This window comes from Condylostylus longicornis, unplaced genomic scaffold (assembly GCF_029603195.1).
Source record: "Condylostylus longicornis isolate FDR11 unplaced genomic scaffold, ASM2960319v2 ptg000004l, whole genome shotgun sequence".
Lineage (NCBI taxonomy): Eukaryota > Metazoa > Arthropoda > Insecta > Diptera > Dolichopodidae > Condylostylus > Condylostylus longicornis.
In genome coordinates, this window is record NW_026577973.1 from 10632276 (window position 1) to 10653953 (window position 21678).

Genomic DNA, 21678 nt, shown 5'->3' on the forward strand with positions numbered 1-21678 from the left:
TAACAGGTTACATTATTTTAAATATTTGATAATAAGCTAATAAAGCTAATAAAGCTAACTGCTTGTAGCTGAATTCTAGTCCTGAATTTTCTCTGAAATAGTTACTGCTTTGCGTAGATGTCAAACAACAGTAGAAGCTAATTTTAGATATTTGAACAAATAAAAACGCCATAGCTGCATGAAATTCGGCAGCTATGGCATTGGTTCAATTGCAATTCAGGAATATCCTGGCAGTAAGGTGAACTGGTTTGACAGGCTCAGGTAGCTGCCATTGCTATACAATCGTAAATGCTAATTTAAATAAAAATTTGGTAAGAATGTCCGGAAGTAAATTTTATAAACAATTCAAAATTTTATGCAGCTAGTTCACTAAATTTTATAAACAGATTATTCTGATGTATATAAGATTTAAATAATTCGACTAAGATCGATTGAAGTAAAAGCATTGTTTTTTGTGAGTTTTTGTTTACTACCAAAGGTCCCATCACATACAACAAAGGGAATATTGTGTTCACATTCAATTTCGTATAGTTATAGAGTTTACAATTGAAGTTTATTTCCGTTTATTAGAAAAAACTTCACTAGAGATCACCTTTGTACTAAACCAATAAGAATAGATACTATGAGTTTATACTCATGTTTTATTAAGAAACTTAGATTCAACCCTGCATATCTTTTGTTTACCAACAGAATTATGTTATTCTCACAATTAAAAATTTGGTATATTTTTTTTTATAAAACAGAAAATAATTTGTCCATGTCTGTACAACAAAAACCACAAATATACATTGTTACAAATGTATAGTGTGAAAGAAAATTTTATTATCATTCTTATTTTTGGAGGTACAATACAATTCTGCTTAGCATTTCCATAGCTTTGTTAACTAAAATGTAGTTTTATTAAATGAAAAATATTAATTTTTTATCATGATGATTTTTACGAATAATATTTTTTTCGGTTTTAAAGTTTTCATTATTTTTCTAGAAAGAAAAAAGGTTAACGCTTTACTTTTCATATTCACTTACTGATTATTGTTAACTAAGTAAGTGTATATTTATCCGCCTTTCTATTTAAAATTGAAAAAAACAAAAAAAAAATTTTCTTTGTACTTGTTAAAATTTTCAAATTTTCTTATTTTTTTTTTATTTTAGTTTGGTTATTAACATTTATTTTTAGTACTGTCTTTGTTACACATTATCAAAATAATATTTTTGTAATGTACGACAAGAATAAATGAACATGTAAGTGCTATATTATGTATAGTATGTATATACATTTATATATATATTTACGATGTTGTACTATATACAAGACCCTGTCTATATTTGAATGGTTACACGCTATTGGATCTCAGTACACACAATATTAATGTACATTATATTGTGCTCTTATATACTTATGCCTTTAATTTTATACGGTCTAATTTCCTTTTCTAAATCAAACCGTGAGTAAAGTTATAAAATAGGAAGGAAAAATGTAAATAATAAGAGCAATTTAAAAGAAAAAAAAAAAGTTAATTTTAGTACTTTTTCAACTATCGGTACTTTTTTTTTATTTACTTCTTTAATTTTTATTATTTCTTTGGACAATATTGTATCTATAAATTCTAGTGAATAACAAAATGTTACTATCAGTTTGTACTTGAACCTTGATTTGAATTCAAGTTTTAAAATAAAAATAAAAAAATAAAGGGCATTTTGTCATCAAAATTCGAGAAATAAGAAAAACAAAAACGGATCCGGTAAAATTTAAGGCTATAAATTTCCACAAGGATATTATATTTTTTTTGCTATTAATTGAAAACAATACCAAGTGAATCACTTAAAAAAAACAAAATTGAAAAAATTATAAAAAAAAATTAAAAAAATGCATTTTTTAAGAAAAAATTTTTTAATCTTTTCTATATTAAGTGTAATTCTTTTAAATAATAATTATACAGAAGCTCTTGATAATCTCATTAATGACTGTAAGAATAATGAATCAAGTGTCTTATGTCATGGTTCACGTTTAATACGTAGTGTTGTAAAATCATTTCGAGATAATAATACACCATTACAGATTATACCAGGATTAGAAATTATATATGTTGAACCTAAACCATCACATAATATTGTTAAGAAAACAACAACATTTGATGGAAGATCAAATTCAATTGATGATAATAATATTAGTAATAATAATAATAATGATGATGGTGTCACAGATGATAATAGTGTTTTTGGTAAAATTAATAAATATTTAAGAAGTCATGAATTAAAAGTTAAATTTGCCGATTTAATTGAAAAAAATGATTTTAAAGAAACATTTATTGGTTTCTTAAAAAATTTTGATGAAGGAAAAGAAATTAGTGGTAAGATTTTTTCATGTTTTCAAATAATTTATTTTATAAAATTTGCCTAATTTTAGTCAATATGATTTTGTAAAAAAAGAAAACTTGAATTTATTCCTTTTTCCATAATTTTCTAATCTAATTGCTTAAGGATAATTAAATATTATAATTAGAAATGCCATTATAAAATATTCAATATTCGGGTTTGTTCTAGAATCAATTATTTTTTAAATTAGCTTAATACTGAAATGCATAAGCACTCATTCTTCTAGCTCCTTCCGCATTAATCATTTGAATCATTGTTAAATTTTTGTTCTCGGATACTTGTATATGTGCATATAATATAAGCAATCATTTTCCTAAACTGATTCATAATAAAAATCAAAAGCAAATACAGAAAATGATTATTTCTAACAACAGCTAGGCACTCCTAAAATATAAATTATTAAAAATTTAAATTACTATATTGTCACATTGTTATTTCAAAATTTAAGAAATATATTGAATTCATAAGCCTCTTAAATAAAAATTCTTGATTTTTCACCTCGATCCTCGTAAATTTTCATCAGAATTGAACATACTCTTATACACAATAACAAATATAAATTGTTTTTATATATATTTTGAAAAACAAACTTCTATGTGACCTCTTACTGATTATTACTAGGCCATGTTTAAACTTTAAATTACTTCTGCCTTATAGAAGTTAATTTGATCGAGGAATAGGTAAAGAAATAATGACTATATTTGGCACAAACAATATGAAACAATTTTTTTTTGTAAAATAGCATAAAGATGTCGGCTTTTGATAACACTATATAAATTTTCCATGCTAGGATTAAATATTATGTTTTTTTTTCTAAATTTAAAGTAACTTAGAAGATATTACCGTTCCACTTTAAAGAACTTTCGATTCATATTTTTATAACACCCTTTTTTCACACATGAAACACAATATGGCAGAAAGTATTAATAGTACAATATTATTGTAGTATTCTAATTCGTGGCATTTCTGACTTTTTATGATATACTTAATAAAATTATATGAAATCATTTAAACTTTCCAAATGGCTAGTATTCAAATAAAGTAATTTAAAAAATTTTTTAACCACATATAATTTTATTGATAAAGACACGCAAAATTTAATTTATGCATATTTGATTTTTTTCTTCAATTTTCATTATAGAGGCAAGAAAGAAAGATAAAGGAATGGGTGCTGTTATGATTATGGGATTAATGATGGCTAAAATGATGGCAGCACTTGGTTTAGGCGGTATTGGTGCTTTAGCAATGAAAGCATTAGGTGTTTCAATGATGGCATTAATGTTAGCTGGCATTATTGGATTGAAAAGTTTAACTCATGGAGGACATGAGGAAAGTGGTCATCATGTTCAATATATTACAGCACATGAAGGACATCATAGACGTAGAAGAAATCTTAATCATCATATTTTAGAGCATCAAACACCATCAGAAATACCGTTACCATATCGAGGTTGGTATAATACCAAAGAAGAAAAAGTCGAAAATACAGATTTTCTTACATCAAAGACAAGAAGATAAAAATTGAGATTTTCATTTAAATATTTTTTTTTCTATTGTTGTATGTTAAGCTTTTGTATTTTTATACTTTATTTTAGAAAAAATTATTATTTATTTAATTTATTTAAAAATTTTTTGAAAATTTAATAAAATATAAATTCATAATGCAAATACTTTAATTTCTGAAAAATAATGCTATTAGGAATGAGATGGAATTTTTACATAAAGGACCATTCCATGGTCTTACAGGTCGAAGTTTTCTTTGTAGAGACTGAGGTGACATATTAGACTGGAGTTGAGGAATGTCGAAGCTGTTAACATTTATGGTGAGTTACAATCTTCTTTTCAAACTCTTTCAAATACCGCAGAAACAATAACAATTTATAACTACATGGTCAAACAAAGAAGCAAAAACGCTTTACCTTGCTTTGTTTATCAATTTTGTGCTCTTTACCAACTTTCTGGCATTAACTCGTATATGGCAGCAAAAGAATAAGTTTTTCAACGTGGTTGGCTAAATAATCGAGAATTTTGCTGAACTAGAGATGTGGCATGTAGAATATTAGCTGCTGTTAGAAAGCAAATAGATAACAAAATTGTTATTATCTTAAGTAAAAAACCTACCAGAAGTGCGTGTCTCGAAAGTTAAAAGATAATCTATTCTCACTTGACAACAAATAATCAATCACTTTCTACGTTGGTGCCCACCGTTGTATTTTAGAATATGAATTAATGAGCTACAACTTACGAGCACTCCCGCCTGTCATCCAGACGACTTATATTTTAGTTGAAAGTGATAAAAAAATCTAAATTACCTGAATAGTAAAAAGAAAACTAAGATCTACTTGCAACGCAAAATTTAATATTTCAATCTTGAACGGTTTAATGCGCAGACGAACAGATGGATTACCAAATGTACAAGCGGAGTGAAACTAATTCCAAGCCTTATTAACATAAATTAAATTAGGATAGTTGAAAAATCAGACATTTTTTTTAATTTTGCAAAGTATTTAGAAATTTTTTTAATTTCTCAAAGTATGAGAAATTTGTACAAAAACAATGAACATATGAGCATGTACACAAGATTTTTCTTATTTATAACAACAAAAAAAAGCGAAACATCCAGAAAGTACTGTTAAGGCTTTTTTGTTCATTACCTACGTCAACATTATGTAAGAGAAATATTCTAATCCCAGTCGTAATTTTGTATATTGTATAAGTTTAGTTCTGGAAATGCATTCATAAAACATTCATAAAAAAATATTCCTCTAGCTTTGTTGTATACTATTTAGATTATTTAAAAAATACTTATTAAAAATATTATTTTTGTAATTTTTTAGCATTTTTATGATAGTGACCTTAATAAAAATTATATAAAGATATAATTTAATGGAATTTTTCCATGTATAAAAGAAGAATCAACGTTTTATCCTTGTCGTAAACTGAAAATGAATCTTATTTTTCTTAAACAATCTAAGCCCTATGTTAATTTTAGTTTTTTTTTTGTTATTTTGTGATTATCATTTTCTTATATTCTAATGTAAACTACAGCATAAATATTTTATTATATAGCACTATTAATCGTCATCCTGTTGATTAAGACACACTTTAATATTCATTGTTCAGATAATAGTGTTGTACAGCTGTAATAGAACTGTAATTTCAGTAGACTGTTCATAATTAAAGATTTAAATATTTAAGAATTTCGAAAGTCTTTAGAGAGAGGAATTAATAGGCTTTAATATTAATATGCAGGTATAGATACAAAATATTTATTAATAGTTTCAGAAAAAATTTTATGGCAGAAAATTTTATAGGTCAACTTTATTATGCACAAAACAAGTTTTTAATTTGGATATAGAGTTTATCATTAATTCTAATAAGAATAACTAAATAAATGAAAATTTCTTCATACAACTGCAAAACAGATGGGTGACATGATTAAAGGCAAGAGTTAAAGGAAAAGAATTAACTATTTTTCTCCTCAAGCTGGATCAATGACTTACCGCTTTCTAGGCGAACGCTCTACCAAATGAGCCGTACATTTATGGAGAAATTTCCGACAAATTGTTCTTAACTTCGCTTTATACTATAAATCACATATACTGCATCGTAAAGCATTTACATTTTAAGCTATAAATCACATATATTGTTCTGTAAAGCAATGTGAAGAGCAATTGGTCGGCAATTTCTTCATACCCCTGTAGCTCAGTTGGTGGACCGTTCAATTTTAAAAAATTTAAGACAGTTATTTTTAAAAAATGTTATAAATTCCTTACTGTAATCGTACAATGTCAAAATAGTGTTGAAAAGCTTTTGAATGTTGGCATGTTTACAAACATCATACATATTATAAAAGTTAAGTATACAATTTTGATTATTTATGAATATGCTAAAGAATTTTTTTATTCACATGTAAAAGAGTAATTACAAATAGCAATAATACATAATTCGCGGTTTTTATTTATAATATACTCTATTTAACATTTTTAAAAATATTTGCAAACAATTAAGTGAATGAATTTAATCTTTAATATGAGGTAATAAGCACTACCACTTCAGGACTGTAATAGCACTTTTAAAATTGCATTACAAATATATAGTTTTCCAAGGATAATTGCAATATTTTACTAGTATCTTAATTACATGATAACACTATTACAATTTTGTGCATTAAAACACGAGTGGAAGCAAGGAACATTTACAAAATTTTATCTGTGTAAACAATATTTAACTGGGAATGATAACAATAATGCAATTTAGTACTTGCACTTACATTACTTGTTATGCCATAATATATAGAATTATTTTATTTTTGTTTTTGAGGGTACAAATTTGATTAATAAGCGGGAACTTTTCCCTTTAACAAGCGACAATACTGCTTTAAAAAGCAATCTAACTACCTATGTAACATTAATAAATTTCATTCATGTAAGAATATATTTAAAAAATTGCATACATTGAGGATGAGCAATGCAATCTTTGAAATAAAACAAAAACAAAATTTAAACAAGTGTTAACATAATGCTCGAATTTAAGGGTTAATTCCCGGAGTTAAGAAAAATAATTATATTTTTAAATAACCTGGAATTTACCTTTAGCTCTCTGCATTTTCTTTCCTTCCTCCCGCCTAGAAGAAGCATACAGCTAGTGCATGATGCTATTAAGTCATGCCACAGTTTCATTGCGCCATATAGTTTTAACTTGGTTTTTTTATCTAGGTAGATTTTTTTCTTTATATTTAATATTTAAGCTTATTGATATTTATTTTACTTACTTTAATACGAGTATCGAATATGAAAATTGCTTGTATTCTAATTTTTTTATTTTTTAAGTATTATTATATTAAGCTATAATATTGAATATAATTTTTTGTAGTGATCTGACCGGTTTTGCATTTTCTTGGTTGTCTCTTGTAAAATATAAAAGTAGCGGTAACGTGTTTCAAAAATACATGGTGTTTCGCATTAGGCGACAAATAATTTCAGAATGATTCTTTGATTAATTTCCAGCAAAAAATTAAATGAGGGGGTTGGCGGGTTGCAGATATACTTGTTTTCGAGCTACAGCCTGTGCAAAAAAGGTACCAAATTTTTGCTGCATATAAATAAATGCATTTGAACTTTACAAAAACAAAATGGCCGTTAAAATTTATCGTTATCTGAAATTCGTTTTTTTTTTCAAATTTTTGAAATCGTTTTACTTCTAGACCACAGATTATGAAAGCCTGAAATTTTCACAGCATTTAAGCACCAATAAGAAGTTTATTCTCTTGAGCCATCGCCTCTCGAAATTGGTAAAATTTGAATTTTTGGTCCTTTATATACCCGAAGCTGCAAGCTTTTCTAAGTTTTTATAAATGCGACAAGTTTTTATAAATGACCATTGGTACAGTGGTTATGACACCGATCTTTTTAACCGAAGGGTCTCGGGTTCTGCACAGTTGGGATTGAAGATTTTTAATTTCTCGTCGCTGATACTGATTTTCCGTTATAATGTAGCTCTAAATAAATTTTTTTTCTGCTGTTTTGGTGTTTTATTTATATCAAATTTTATAATTTATAAAGTTTTCGAAAAATATTTTAATATATTTTTAGCGCTCTCCTGCTTTTAGGAAAAATGTGCAAAAATGTTAAATTTGAGGAGAAAAATTAAGAACAATTATTCGTATTTTTGTGAAAATCAAATGATTTAAATCGGACAGCAGTTGACCATTATATCTATGCTTGAATATTTTGGAATTGTTCTTAAAAAATTCACAAGTGTTAATACTATAAGTCTATGCTGAGTGTGTTAATTTCTCTATTAACTGATAAATTAAGAGCGTCATAATTTCGGTAATTTTGGATATTATTTGCTGTATAATATAAAATATTTAATATTTAGTCTAGTAATTTCGGAAAATTTCAAAATTTATTCGAACACGTCATGTTTTTCATAAGAAATTTTAATTTTTTTGGTAAAATTTAGAGTACATCCCCTTTCAAGTTGAATTTTTAAGTAATTATTAATAAATTTAATTAGAATTACATATAAAGAAATTTTTAAAGAAAGAAAATTGTTCAATAGTATCTACCTATTCACGTAAAGAAAAATAATTTGAAGAATATTATTTGCATTGAAAATAACACGATTCCATATATAAATGCAAAACCGTAATTTCCAACAAAGAAAGTGAGAGCAAAATGCAAAACCGTAATAGTCTTGAATTAAAACTAGATGTAAATGCCAAATTAATTCAAAAAAATTTTTCACTAAAATATAATAAAGCACAATAAAAATATAAGAAAAGAAATAAATTTTTGATATTTTATTTAATAAATGCATTTATTTACTTATACCCACACATCTATATATGGTGCAATTCCATATATAATTTTTATTATGCACTTGTAGTTAATGTAACGGTTGAATGAGTAAAATATTTTATGAATTGGTCAGCGACCGACCTACTATACTCATTTTCTTTTATCTTTTACTAATGGAGATTAATGGTTAATTTGCTGCAGTTGAAATACAATTTCAATAAAAACTAAGAAAATTTCTTTTCTTTCAAACTCTAGACTAAGAGGCGAAACTAAATCACAGAGAAAAATGAAAAACGCAACTTTTATACACCTTATTTTTATATTCAATTTATTTGTTGTCTCTTTTCGTCTTTTAAATTTCTTGATTTTGTGTAAAGATGGAACTATTTTATAATTTAAATGTAGTAAATTTTTTAACCCAAAATTAATTTTTTCTCTTATCCTTTATTAAGGTGCACAATTTTCAATTCTATGTATATTACACACACAAAGCCGTTTTTCTCGACAATTATTTCTATTTCGTCTAATATAAGAAAGTAAGGATACTTTTCTTTTAGGATATAGGAAGGTTAGGTTAATGCTTTCTTAACCTTATACTTATAAACAAAGATTAGCATTTCCTTTTAATCAATTATTTTTAGCATTTATCTCCCTACCCCTCTAAAAGTTATAGTCTCTGCAGAAAAACTATAAATTTCAACTGTTTATTGCAACAAAACCATAAGCAATTTCTAAATTTTGTAAACTCAGAAAAAAAGTTGCTCAGGCTGGCTTGTTCTATCGCGGCAGAACATATTTGAATTTTTAGACGCTCGCTTACAGCTGCTCTACTTTGCATAACTTCTATATTTAATATTTTTATTTTAAATTCAATTTATATTCTATATAATATTGTTTTGTAGTTTGTTTTACTTAATCGTTTACATTTAAATTAAAAGTGGCATCTCTTAGCTTCAAAAGATCTCTTTCATAAATTTTACTTCAAGCTTTATTTTTCGCTCAAAAATCTTTTCATTTTTATTTTGGTCTTAACAATGAAAATAACTAGTTTTAAAACCACAATTTATACCTTCTTTTTTTCCAATTTAATAAAAATTTCTTTAACTTGCTCTTGATATCTCGCATGCAACTTTTAAAACAATAACAAAGAATCTAAAAAAAAATATTTGAAATGTTTAAGTTGTTATAGTTTTTAATTTAGGTGTATAAAATGTTTCTTTTTTGTTTTTTAGAGAAATACACGTAAATTGAATGATAAAATGGTACAATGGTCAACAGCACCATATATTTTTTAAACAACATGAAAATATTACTGTATGTGTGTAGTTAGTATAAAATATATTGTATGCAGAATAGGATAGGTGATCACTTGATCACTATTATACTACCAATTTAGGTGAATTTTCTTGTGAAAATAAAAGACTATTATAATGTTGTCCATTGTATCACGAATGAATTTGGTAGTGAACCAGTTTGAAAATTGATTCTAATTTAATTTTATAAATTTTATTTTCATTTTTTATTATTTTTTCTATTAAATTTCACTGATAATTTAAAGTTAATTTGATCAGAACAAATGTATGTAAGCATAATATAACATATATGTATAGTGTATATGTGTGTTTATCATAAAAGCAAGAAATTACCATAAGAAAAATTTACAAAAACACAAAAAAAAAAAAACAACTTTCACCGCAAACCTCTTGAAAGCATCAACAGTTAAAATGGATGCTTGCCGCAAATGATTTACATTTTTTACACAAACAAGTTTTATACTTAATTAACGATGTTTACAAACTATATTTCATTTTCATATAAATATGGTGATAATTTTAAAGTAATAACACATTCCACTCGGTTATGAATGCGTGCATGCCATATTTGAAGAATTTTTGAGATGATTTTGTAAAGTAAATTTATAATTTTGATTGTAAACAAAGAGATGCTTTTTGAATTAGGAAATTTTATATGAAAATTATTATTGCTAAATTTAACAGCAAAAATTTATTACGTGTGTACATAATGGTTTAGTTAAAGCTAAGCCTTATAACGGGCTCATTACTCCGTTAATATAAAAGTAATTTGTCAATGATGAATGCAGATTTGGTTAATAAAAGTATTCAAACAAATGCTTAGTATTTCTGTTGTTTCTCTTGAGTTACTGAATTCTTTTCTATTAAGTTTTCTAATATTTGGTTTATTATACCCTGCACCTTCGTGAAAGGTATTATCACTTGGGTATTGAATTTGCAACCACTTGAACAAGTCGTTTCCGGTACTCAGTGTGAAATTCTGCGTTGTTTTAGACATGTCCGTCCGTCCGTCCACTCGCACGATGGCTCATAAATGAATAAACTTTCAAGTTGTTTCTTTTCTTCGAAGGATGGCTACTATTGAACCAATTCGGACAACGGGTTCGGTAGCTATACAACTTAGAAGTTTTTAATTATTTTAAAAAATAAGAAAGATATTACCATCAAATTTTGAAAAGATGTGTCCAATTACTATTATTTTATTGGAATGGATACACTGGTTCGGGTAGCTGCCATACAACTCCAGTTGCCATTCTATATATTCGGGAAAGTAATAAAATCAGATTCATAAAACTTTGTAGTCATGTGCCCAATTGTACGCCACATATATCCCTGAAGTTTTGTTGGAATGGCTTGACATATTTGGGTGGCTGCCAAAGCAAATTAAAAATATTCAGAAAAATAATAAAGTTAGGTTCCTGAAACTTAGCAGTTTTATGTCCTATTATAAGTCAGAGATATCGAGTATTTGGTATACAACAATGAAACCTAATTCCAGATAATTCAAAAATAAATTTTTAAGCTCAGATTCTCAAGGTGCAGGGTATTATTCAGTTGGTTTATACTGACTGAAACATTTTTACTTATTTTTTAATTTTTTTGTCATTAGAGCATTGATCCACTTTGATCCTCTTATTTTTAATTAGATATGCATTATAATAAGTCTTTCTTCATATACTACAAACCTTTTTTATTATATAATACAGTAGAGAGAAGAGAATGAATATGTCAATTTATAAATGTGATAACTAAGGTTGTAAAATCATCATCCAATACACGAAGATTTAAAGCTTTAACGTGAATTATAAAAATAATTACAGTTAAATTTAAATACAATCATTATACCCGTACGAACGTGTGCTCGAAGCGAATAATAAATTGGTCCTATCGTTTGCACTGCTTACAAAGCATTGTCTCAGATATACAGACATAAGTATATATTTCTGATCAGTGTCGAATTTTGAATCGATTTAACCATGTTTTCCCGTCTATCCGTCTGTCCTTCCGTCCACCTGTGCGTCCAAACGATAACTAATTGAGCTAAGTTCACCAAAATTCCGGAAATGATTCATAATTATAGTAAATTCTGGAAATAGCTCTTCAAATCTAATCACAAAAATTATTAAGTCTATAATATCGAAATTTCACTGTTATGTACGATTAGTGATTATGTACGACAGTGAAATTTCTTGACTTCTTGTGGTAGCTGCCTTACAATTCAAAAAATTATTTGGCATTATCTAAGTAATTAAAGAACCTACGTATATTATTGAAGTTTCGCTCAAGTAAATATTTAACTAAGGCGGTTATATTTAATAAACCAAATAGAAATTTCTTGACTTGTACTCCTATACAACTTCAAAAGTCATTTGGTTGTATGTTGTGGCAACTATTGAAGTCACAGTGCTGAAATTTTTTTTACGAAATTCTGCATATACTTAGGGTAAGTATGCTAAAACAACAATATTTTGTTAGACTTCTTATCCTAAGTACATGCAGAAAGATTTATACAAAATTTATATTGTGTTGGTTTCTTGGAAAAAATATTTATTCATATTAAATTGCATATATTTTGGCGACTATAAAAAGCTTTTAATTTAAAACTTTTATTTTATTGCAAACGTTATTTAAAAAAAAAACAAAAATTTTCTTAAAATGTGTTTTCTAATTTAAGCGGTTTTTCTTTAGTTTTTTTTTGTACAATTTCAAATCTCTTTTCACCATCATTTACCAATAACACCTTGTTTCAATGCATGATAAAAACCAAACAAATATACGTCTTTATTTTTGTATTCATTGCAAGTTTGCAATAGTATTATAGCTAAAGAAATCCATATGCCAATCATTATTGTACCCAATTTTCGGAGTGCAAATTAAAAAATTCTTAAGAGGTATGTGGTGTAACATTCTGCTAGATATAGAAAACTAGTAATTTAAAAATATGTTATATATATTTAAAGTTGAATTTAACCCTTATTCAAGTTGCATTTCAGATATTACAATGCTGAATAGTACGTTAAAATACATACATACAAAATTCGCAAATGAATGTTAAAATGATAAAGATTTTTAGAAATTCACTCGTTGGTATCATGTTTAATATCTTGTATATTGATATTCTTCAAAGACATTTGGCAAAGACAATAAAATTGAAGAATGAACCTTAGACCTAAAATAAATTATTTAAAACTTTTGTAAATTAGTTGGTTTAATTAGTTGGTTCAATCAATTAAAAATTTTTATTTTTCACATTCAATTTTCCCTTTTGAGAATTAAAATAATTTAATTACATATTTATTTTAAATACGGCTATATTGATAGAAACTTAATCATGTTAACCTGTCTTGGCTTATATGAGTAGAAATATTTTAAATAATTTTTTACTTTTCCTTATATCTCGCTTGTCAGGAGAAGGTAAAAAATAGCACATTTAAAGGTGTAGTATGCATGGAATTTTTCTTACCGACACGAGAACTCTTTACACGTATAATATGCATAATATGTACATATTTACATTAATTTTTCTATAAATTTTTTTCAAAACTTTTCTAACATTTACGTAAAAGTATAGTTGAACATGTACGTACATCAAATATATGTACAAATATCTCAGGTAATTTTTCTAATAGACATTATATTATTTTCTTTTATTTTATGCTTTATACTTGATCACCTGTATTCACACCTATTTTGTTGAAAGATTTATGAGCTTTAAAATTTAATGGTAAACCTTTTCATTTACGTAATTGAATAAAATTACAAAAAATAAAAGAAACGAACAAACATAATAAAATTAAAGTTATCGTAAAGGTACTCGCGGTTGTACCATACCTTTATACACACATTCGCACAATATATGAATTAAATATGTATATTACTTTATTATGGGAGAGAATGTGCGTACATTGTATGTATGTATATTAGACATAGCAATGCTATTGTTATCATTACATTATCGTTATTTTTATTAATATTTCGGCAATGTTAAAAACTAAAATATTCGTGTATTTTCCTTAAGGCTATCATCGTAATATATAATAATAATATGGAGATAGATAACGGATGCTCTTCTACACTTTCACGGAACTAATTAGATATAAATGGATGATTATTTTATTTTTTAGGTTTATAAAATAAAAATAGAAAAATTAAGTTTTTTTTTTTTTTGGAATCCAACTTTTTTTTTTGTTTATTTATTTATTTTTATAAAAAGTTTTATCGAAAGTGAAATTTATACTTTAATATCAAAAGAAAAAAGAAAACTGAAACAGAATAAAAACAGAAATTCAAAATATTAAAAAAAAAATAAAAAAAAATGATAGATCGGTTTAATATGTGGAGTAGGAGCATACAGGGTGGTCCGAACCTTTCATTGAGTGATTCTAGGGAAGAGTGCACTGTTTTTGTTTTAAATATGTAAGTGTGGTTGACGGAGTTAGAAGAACGGACAGAGGAGGGGGATGAAAAGTTTTATTTACTATTGATTTGCTTCATCTCCCATGTGCGTATGGCACTAAAATTATGTACGACCAAGTTGTAGAAAATGATACAGCGTTTCGGAAAAATATATCAAGTATGTGGTATTTTACTTGTTTTGATTAATTTTCAAAAACGGTTAATTAAGAAAGAAATTTGCGAAAACAAATTGCTTCAGTAGCTTCGAAGCTGTTACAGTTACTTTGCCAGAAATAATTTTTTCTTTGATTTTTTTTAACCCACAAAAAATACTCTTAGGCCTTCATACCAATTCTTCTCCTTCACACCAATAATTTTTTCTCTGAAAAATTTCAGGATATCATCATCATAGAGTTATTATAGTTTGTGGACCACGCTGTATTTATAGAGCGGATGATTGGATCTATAATAAAATTTATCAAAATCCATAGAAGAAAATAAAATTTGAAATACAAAAAAAGATCAAGAAAATGACATTAATATATAGATCGGAATGAGACTATGGCTACGTGTGTTTATTATAGAAATACAATAATAATGATTGTGTATTATTGCCAGCAGTAGGTATATGAGCGGATGCATGAGCGATTGAATTGTTTTTCATAAAAGGTGTTTCACTCTTTCTTTTTATTTTATTTTTTGTGTTTTTTTACGATTTTCATTTGTAATTTTTTTGAAATTAACAATAATTTAGTAATTTTTAAATTGATCTATAAGATTAAATTAATCGTTGTAATCTTAATTTCACATTTTTAATTTTCTTCTTTTCATCAAAAAATTGATTTTACATTCATTTTCTTATATGTATAAAACATGAATAATAATAATAATTTTAAAAATTTCTTTATATATCACATAATACATATACATACATACATACGTAGAACATTAATTTTGTATACCGAGGTAAAGTATGTTACAAGTACAAAATCTGAATTATTGAGAAATGAGAAAATAGTTTTTTCAGAAAAAGTTACTTAGCTTTAGTTCGGAAAAACCATACGAGTATGTACTTACTTGCATAAAAAAAATAATTCTATTCAGAACATTATAATTGAATGGAGTTTCTATAATATTCGAATCTTAGTAATATTTTAAATAAATGTTCAATAAAAGAAATTCAATAATAATTTAAGATTGTTGAGCCCATATGCAAATAAATATAAATGAAATTATGTTTGAAAAAATTGGGGTTGAAAACTTTTGACTGAAATTAAATTATGGTACCTGGAACCAAATATAAACATTTAAGTATAAATTTACGTGATTTTCAAATATTTATTTACCTGATTTACATTCCAAGTTATTTACCTAATGTATTTTAAGTTTAAGTTTATACTATTCTTGTTATGATGAGTCAATTTAATAATTTAAATATTTTTCTAATACGTGGTGAACTTGAACAGTAAAGTTGGGACGGGTTGAGTCGTTAAGGCCCACCCAATCACATAGAAAGAAACACGATGGACTCGAAATTTAGGAGTAATTCTACCATATTTTCTTATATTTTTGTTTAGTTGACTTAAGCCGTTTTCGCTTTTAAATATAGAATTTCCTTTGTAAACATATTATACATAAACACATTATTTGTTAATATATTTTAAATGCCTACATTGTATAATGTACATAGTTATAAGATGTATATATATACTATAATTATAACTTGTAATATTATTATTTTTTTTTTGAAGAAAGTTTTCACTTTATTTAGAAAAATTTATTTTATTTCAATTTTTAAAAATATATTTATTACAGTTATAAATTTTCTTAATTAAATAATTTCTATAATTTATATGATAATTGTTAATATTGATTATTGTGTTATACAAGATATGAGTTTTAAAAATAAAAGGTAGCTATGTATAATTGAAATTCTTTTATTATCATAGATATTTGAGGAATTTCAAAATATTATGTTATAAATATTCATATTAAATTGATGTAACTACATTATTTGTACATTATAACTGATAATAATAGGTGAAAATTTAAATAATATATTTGAAATTAAAATAGAATATGGTGAGTTTTCGATTTTTTAAACCTAAAAACCTGATTATCTTTAAATTAATATTTTTAAGATTTTTATTATTATCAAATGGAAAAGTAGAGAATGACCTAGTAAGCTAAAATGAAAGTAAATTAAAACAAAAGCCTATTTTTTTGTAACAATATCTTGTTCAAGTATTGCAATATTGGTAGTACGATCTAATGTTGAAGAACCGACAAAACAAAATTATAGGAAGCAAGTAACAAAATCAACGAATAACAAGTGACAATACATGGAAATGAAAATGCTAAATTAAAGTAAATCTGTACATATAAATTCCAGAAATAAAAATTTAGTAATCCCACCACAATTGAATTTTAATGGTGTTGTAGTATCAATCCAAAAGAATATGTAAAGAAGAAAAGAATAGAAATATCGAAAAAAACTTTTGGCTCCGTAGGACTAGATTGGCAATATACAATAAGGTGTCGATATATGACCAAATGATAAAGCCTATTTTGACGTAAGTGTTGCAGCTATGGGGTTGTAACAAGCAAACATACATCAAACAAATACAAACTTTCCAGAACAAGGTCCATATTGATATGGTGGGTTCTCTCTGGTATATGTACAATAATGACATCCATAGGGATCTGGGTGTTCCCAATTAAGTGAGGAAATAAGGAACTCACTATTAAGTGAGAAATAAGGAAATATAGGGCGTGTTTGGAAAAGCATGAGGCTCGTCGCTTTATGAGGGAGGGAATTTGGACAAAAATACTGAAGCAAACGAGACCTTAAGAATTTAGCGTAAAGTGCCATAAGAACACCTTCGCGCCTCCCATCATGGAACGTAGACACATAAACACGATAGATCAAAACGAATAGTTAGTCAGTTTTGGAAGCTAATGAAAACCCTAGTTAATATCCTCCACTCTGAACTGATAGATCTGACAACCGTATGATAGATTTGACAACTGTATCGAAATTCAACTGAAGTTTCAAAGAAAAATTCAACTTTTCCTTTCTGATATTTTCAAAAAAAAAAAAAACACAACTTCATGTATATTTTAATATGTATATAATGGGGTTGTAATTACGGCATTAAAGAAATTTTTATAAATTTCTTTTACTATATAGTATTACGAAAATAATTTTATGCTTCCTAAACTATGATTGCCTTAATAAAAATTCCTTAATTTAGATTAAAATACTCTAGGTAATGTGTATACATACAAACCCATTCATATATATGTCCGGATATTATGATGTTCATACAACGAAATATTTATTAAATTTCACTGGAAATAATATAATATTTTATCCAATTAAATTAAAATGCCACTTTTTTATACATTTTACAAATATCTTTATTATTTCAAAAAATTCTCATAAATACCTATATATACATATAAATATAACTTTGTATTGCATATATTCAAGTGTACACTCTCAAGTCCTTGTATATTGTATACGTTAAAATATATAGTAATAATATACTTTACGAAAAATATCACTTTTCTTCTATTGTAAAGAATAGACTTTTTGTATATGCGTGTGTATTGTGTATACATACATACATATACGCATATTATAAGCAAGTTACACTTTCACATTACATACGATTGTATTATGAAAAACAAAATTCCTTGTATAATTTATCACTTTAAATTGTAATTCAAAAGCTTTCTTAAATCATTTATTGCTATATATGTAATACGTACATTCGAGGACACAACAATAAATCAATAATATCTAATTGTTAAGATCCTTTTATTTATTTTATTTTATTTTATTTTATCTCTTCTTTCCCCTTAAATAATTTTAATTTTCTTTAATTCTTTGACAATTTGTACCATTAAAAATACCATTTTATTTTGATTCAATAAATTCTTTTCTTCAATACGCATCCATTGAATTGAATTGAGCATTAAAAGGATACATCAAAAAAAAAAGAGAAAAGAAAAAAAAATGAACATCACGATAAGCTGTAATAATGATAAAGTATTTTTTTTTTCTGTATCACATCAAGGATATAAAATCTGATATTGAGATTATTAAAATAATGGTATATCGAATGTTGGTAAGTTATAGTATTTCAATAATTTATAAATAATATTTATTACACAACATATTTTTTTTTTAAATTACGATATAAATTTTCTTTTAAATTTAAAATATATTTATAACAGTACCTGCTGGATAATTTTCAAAATTATTTACGTTTGTCTTTAAAGTAATTAAGGATTCAAATAGGGCCATCTTTTAAGTCACATTGAATAAAAATATATTTCAGTAATTTTCTCTAGGAAACTTCCCGCATTAGTTAAACTACGAAAAAACTTAAAATTTGTGAAATTCAACAAGCACAAAAAATTTTTTGTAATTTAAAATATTTGATTTTATATTCTTCCTACTACTATTTGCTATACCTTCGTAAAAAATATCATATTGTACGGAAATTTATTTTGAGGTATGAGTACGCATATACCGATGGTGGAGTAGCAGATTTTTCAAAATTTATTTCAAAATTCGTTTTTTTACACTAATACTAATTTCGAACAGCCCTCTTTCTGTGGTAGAGATTTCAACAACGTACAACTATTAATTTCCAAGATCAGCTGATACAAATAAGTTAAGTGCAAGGTTTTAGCAGCGAAAAAACTTTCCTGCTTGCCTAGAAGTGCTTTCCTAAAAAAGTGCTTTCCTAGAATGTTTCTATCACAAAGCCTGATATTGTTATGAAACACATACATACATATATACTTTATGCTAAGTTCGCGAAAACTTTGTGCAAAAACCCAAATTTTATTTAAAAAAAACTTATTTGAAATCAGGAACTAATTTAAGTAGCTAGTTTAAGAAAAAAAAAATGAAGAATAAAAATGTAATTATGCAGCGTTAACTTGCCTTTTTTCGCAAATTTACAAACTCTCAAAATGCTCTCTTACAAAATTTTAAATTTGCTACGCGGTATAGCTGTGTGCTTCACCATCGATATGTACATATTTTGTATAATAAAACATTGGATTTAACACTTATTATATAACACTTTATGACTTAAAATTTTGCTTTTTAATTTTGTATACTTAATTTCGGTATAGGATATGTTCAAAATATTTAACACGTTTTCCAATGGTAATTAAATTTATGTATTATTTAAAACTCAGTTTACGAATGTCACGTACGATCAAGCTACATATTTGATTTTAAAACGTGCTAGCTCTATTTTCTTCTACAAAATAAAAATAACATTTCTAAAATAATTAGATTAAATTTGTTAGCTGTAAACATAATATGTATTTTATTTCTGGTACCCACAAATAATTATTAAATATAATATATTATTCATCCAAACATTGATAATAGAATCTGAAGTCTAAAAATACACATAAGTTACATTTTTTCAAATCCCTGTTATGCAAAGGCAGAAACTTTCACTTCTCGTGATAATTATATTTTATCACTAAATAATATGTATGTATTTATATGTATGTAATTATAATTTACACATTTTTAATATGATTCATAACATTTTAATGGGCTTAGCTAACACCATGCTATGATGATTCATCGAAAAATAAAGTAAAATAATATCGCGTATTTTTCTTATTAAAAATTAATATTTATTGTAAAATATTTTTTATCACGTTCAAATTAAATAAGCCCAATTTCAAGAGTGAAATGAAATAATAAAATAAAATGGCATTTGTTAAAATGAATGAATCTTGCATCATCGTTTAGCGAAAAAAGTGTAAAGTAACAAGAGTGAAATTTCAACTCTACCCTAAAATTTTTCACTATTATATTTAAAAAAGAAAAAAATAAATATTCGCAATTATTAAAAATACCATCAGCTGTTCAAATATTTTCCTTTTTATAAGTACCCTTAAAAATAATTTCCCCATTTCTTATACTGTAAACAATTGAAATAACAACAATTGATTTCATATTAAAAAGAAACAAATTATTTTGTATTAAAAATTACACCTTCAATTCAAAAATGTAATTGACTTCAATTAGCCATTTGTTTTTTTTTTTATAATAAATATTAAAGGTCAATTTAAATAAAAGTATTGTATTTACAGTACAAAGAACTAAGAGCATTATTAACAGTTTAATATAAAAATTAACGATTACTTCTCATTATATTTTTATTTGTGTAACACACACAATTCATAAAAATTAATGAACGCGATAATTTCCTAAAGATTAATCTTTCATTTTAAATTTTCTTTGTATTTTATAATGCTTATAATTTTAAGCTGTTCATTTATTATAACAAAATCTATATAATAAGTTCTTTATAATTTCCAAAATTTTCTCCCAAATTTAAAATCGTAAAATCACGAATATTATAGTTTTGCGATTTAAGATTTTATTGTAGATTACTGCAATTAAATTCACAACTCTAAAAGTAAGTAAAGTATAATCAATCTTCTTAGTAAACTAAAAAACAACAAATTTTAAAAATCTTCAGTTTAAAGGCTGCAGATTCTTTTGGGAGTTCTTTTTCTGACTATCGCACAATTATATTTTTTAAAGCAAAAGCGTAGCTGTATAAATTTATTTATCCGTATTAATATTTAACATACTACTCAAGCATATAATAGTATGTATTTGTTTAATTTTTCATGTACAAAATTTATGCTCTTTGCAACATATGCTACAAAATTATCATATAATTTTCTTTTACCAGTAATAATTCTCATTTAACAAATTTGCTCTTTATATTATAAGTTCTCACCGAAAAAAAAAAGTTATTTAATAAGTAATCTAGATAATAAAATAATCCATAAGACTGGGAGAAACATAGGACTGACGTTTTACATCATTACACAGTACAGTATAGTTGACATAAAATACATATTGTATTTTATTTTTTATATTATACGGAAAACTCATGTATAACAATTCTAATTAAGAAAAAATTATCCAATTTACAAAGATAAATTAGTTTATCTTCATTATAGGTAATGTAATTGGGTCACATTTTTCATAGAATAAAATAATATAAAATTATTATCATTTCGCATAAATTAGGTGTGGCAGCAAAAGGATAATTGAAATTTAAGAAAATTTAACCAACACTCTTCTATAAGACCCTAAAAAGAATTTTTTAAGAAAAAAAAATCAATCTTTAGAAAATTGTATATGTTACCATTAGCGTGTGTACAAAAAATTTAATTTTAAGTTTCCACAAGCAAATCATAACCAACACACATACGTAATATGAAAG

The 21678-nt window shown here is 25.6% G+C and overlaps 1 protein-coding gene across 1 annotated transcript; it reads left to right on the forward strand.

Moving 5' to 3' along the window:
• The first annotated feature begins 317 nt into the window (after positions 1-317).
• On the forward strand, positions 318-3894 carry LOC129613100 (uncharacterized). Its single transcript, XM_055527025.1, has 3 exons — positions 318-327; positions 1941-2351; positions 3518-3894. The coding sequence occupies exons 1-3, from the start codon at positions 318-320 to the stop codon at positions 3892-3894; spliced, it is 798 nt and encodes a 265-aa protein (XP_055383000.1).
• The last annotated feature ends 17784 nt before the right edge of the window (positions 3895-21678 follow it).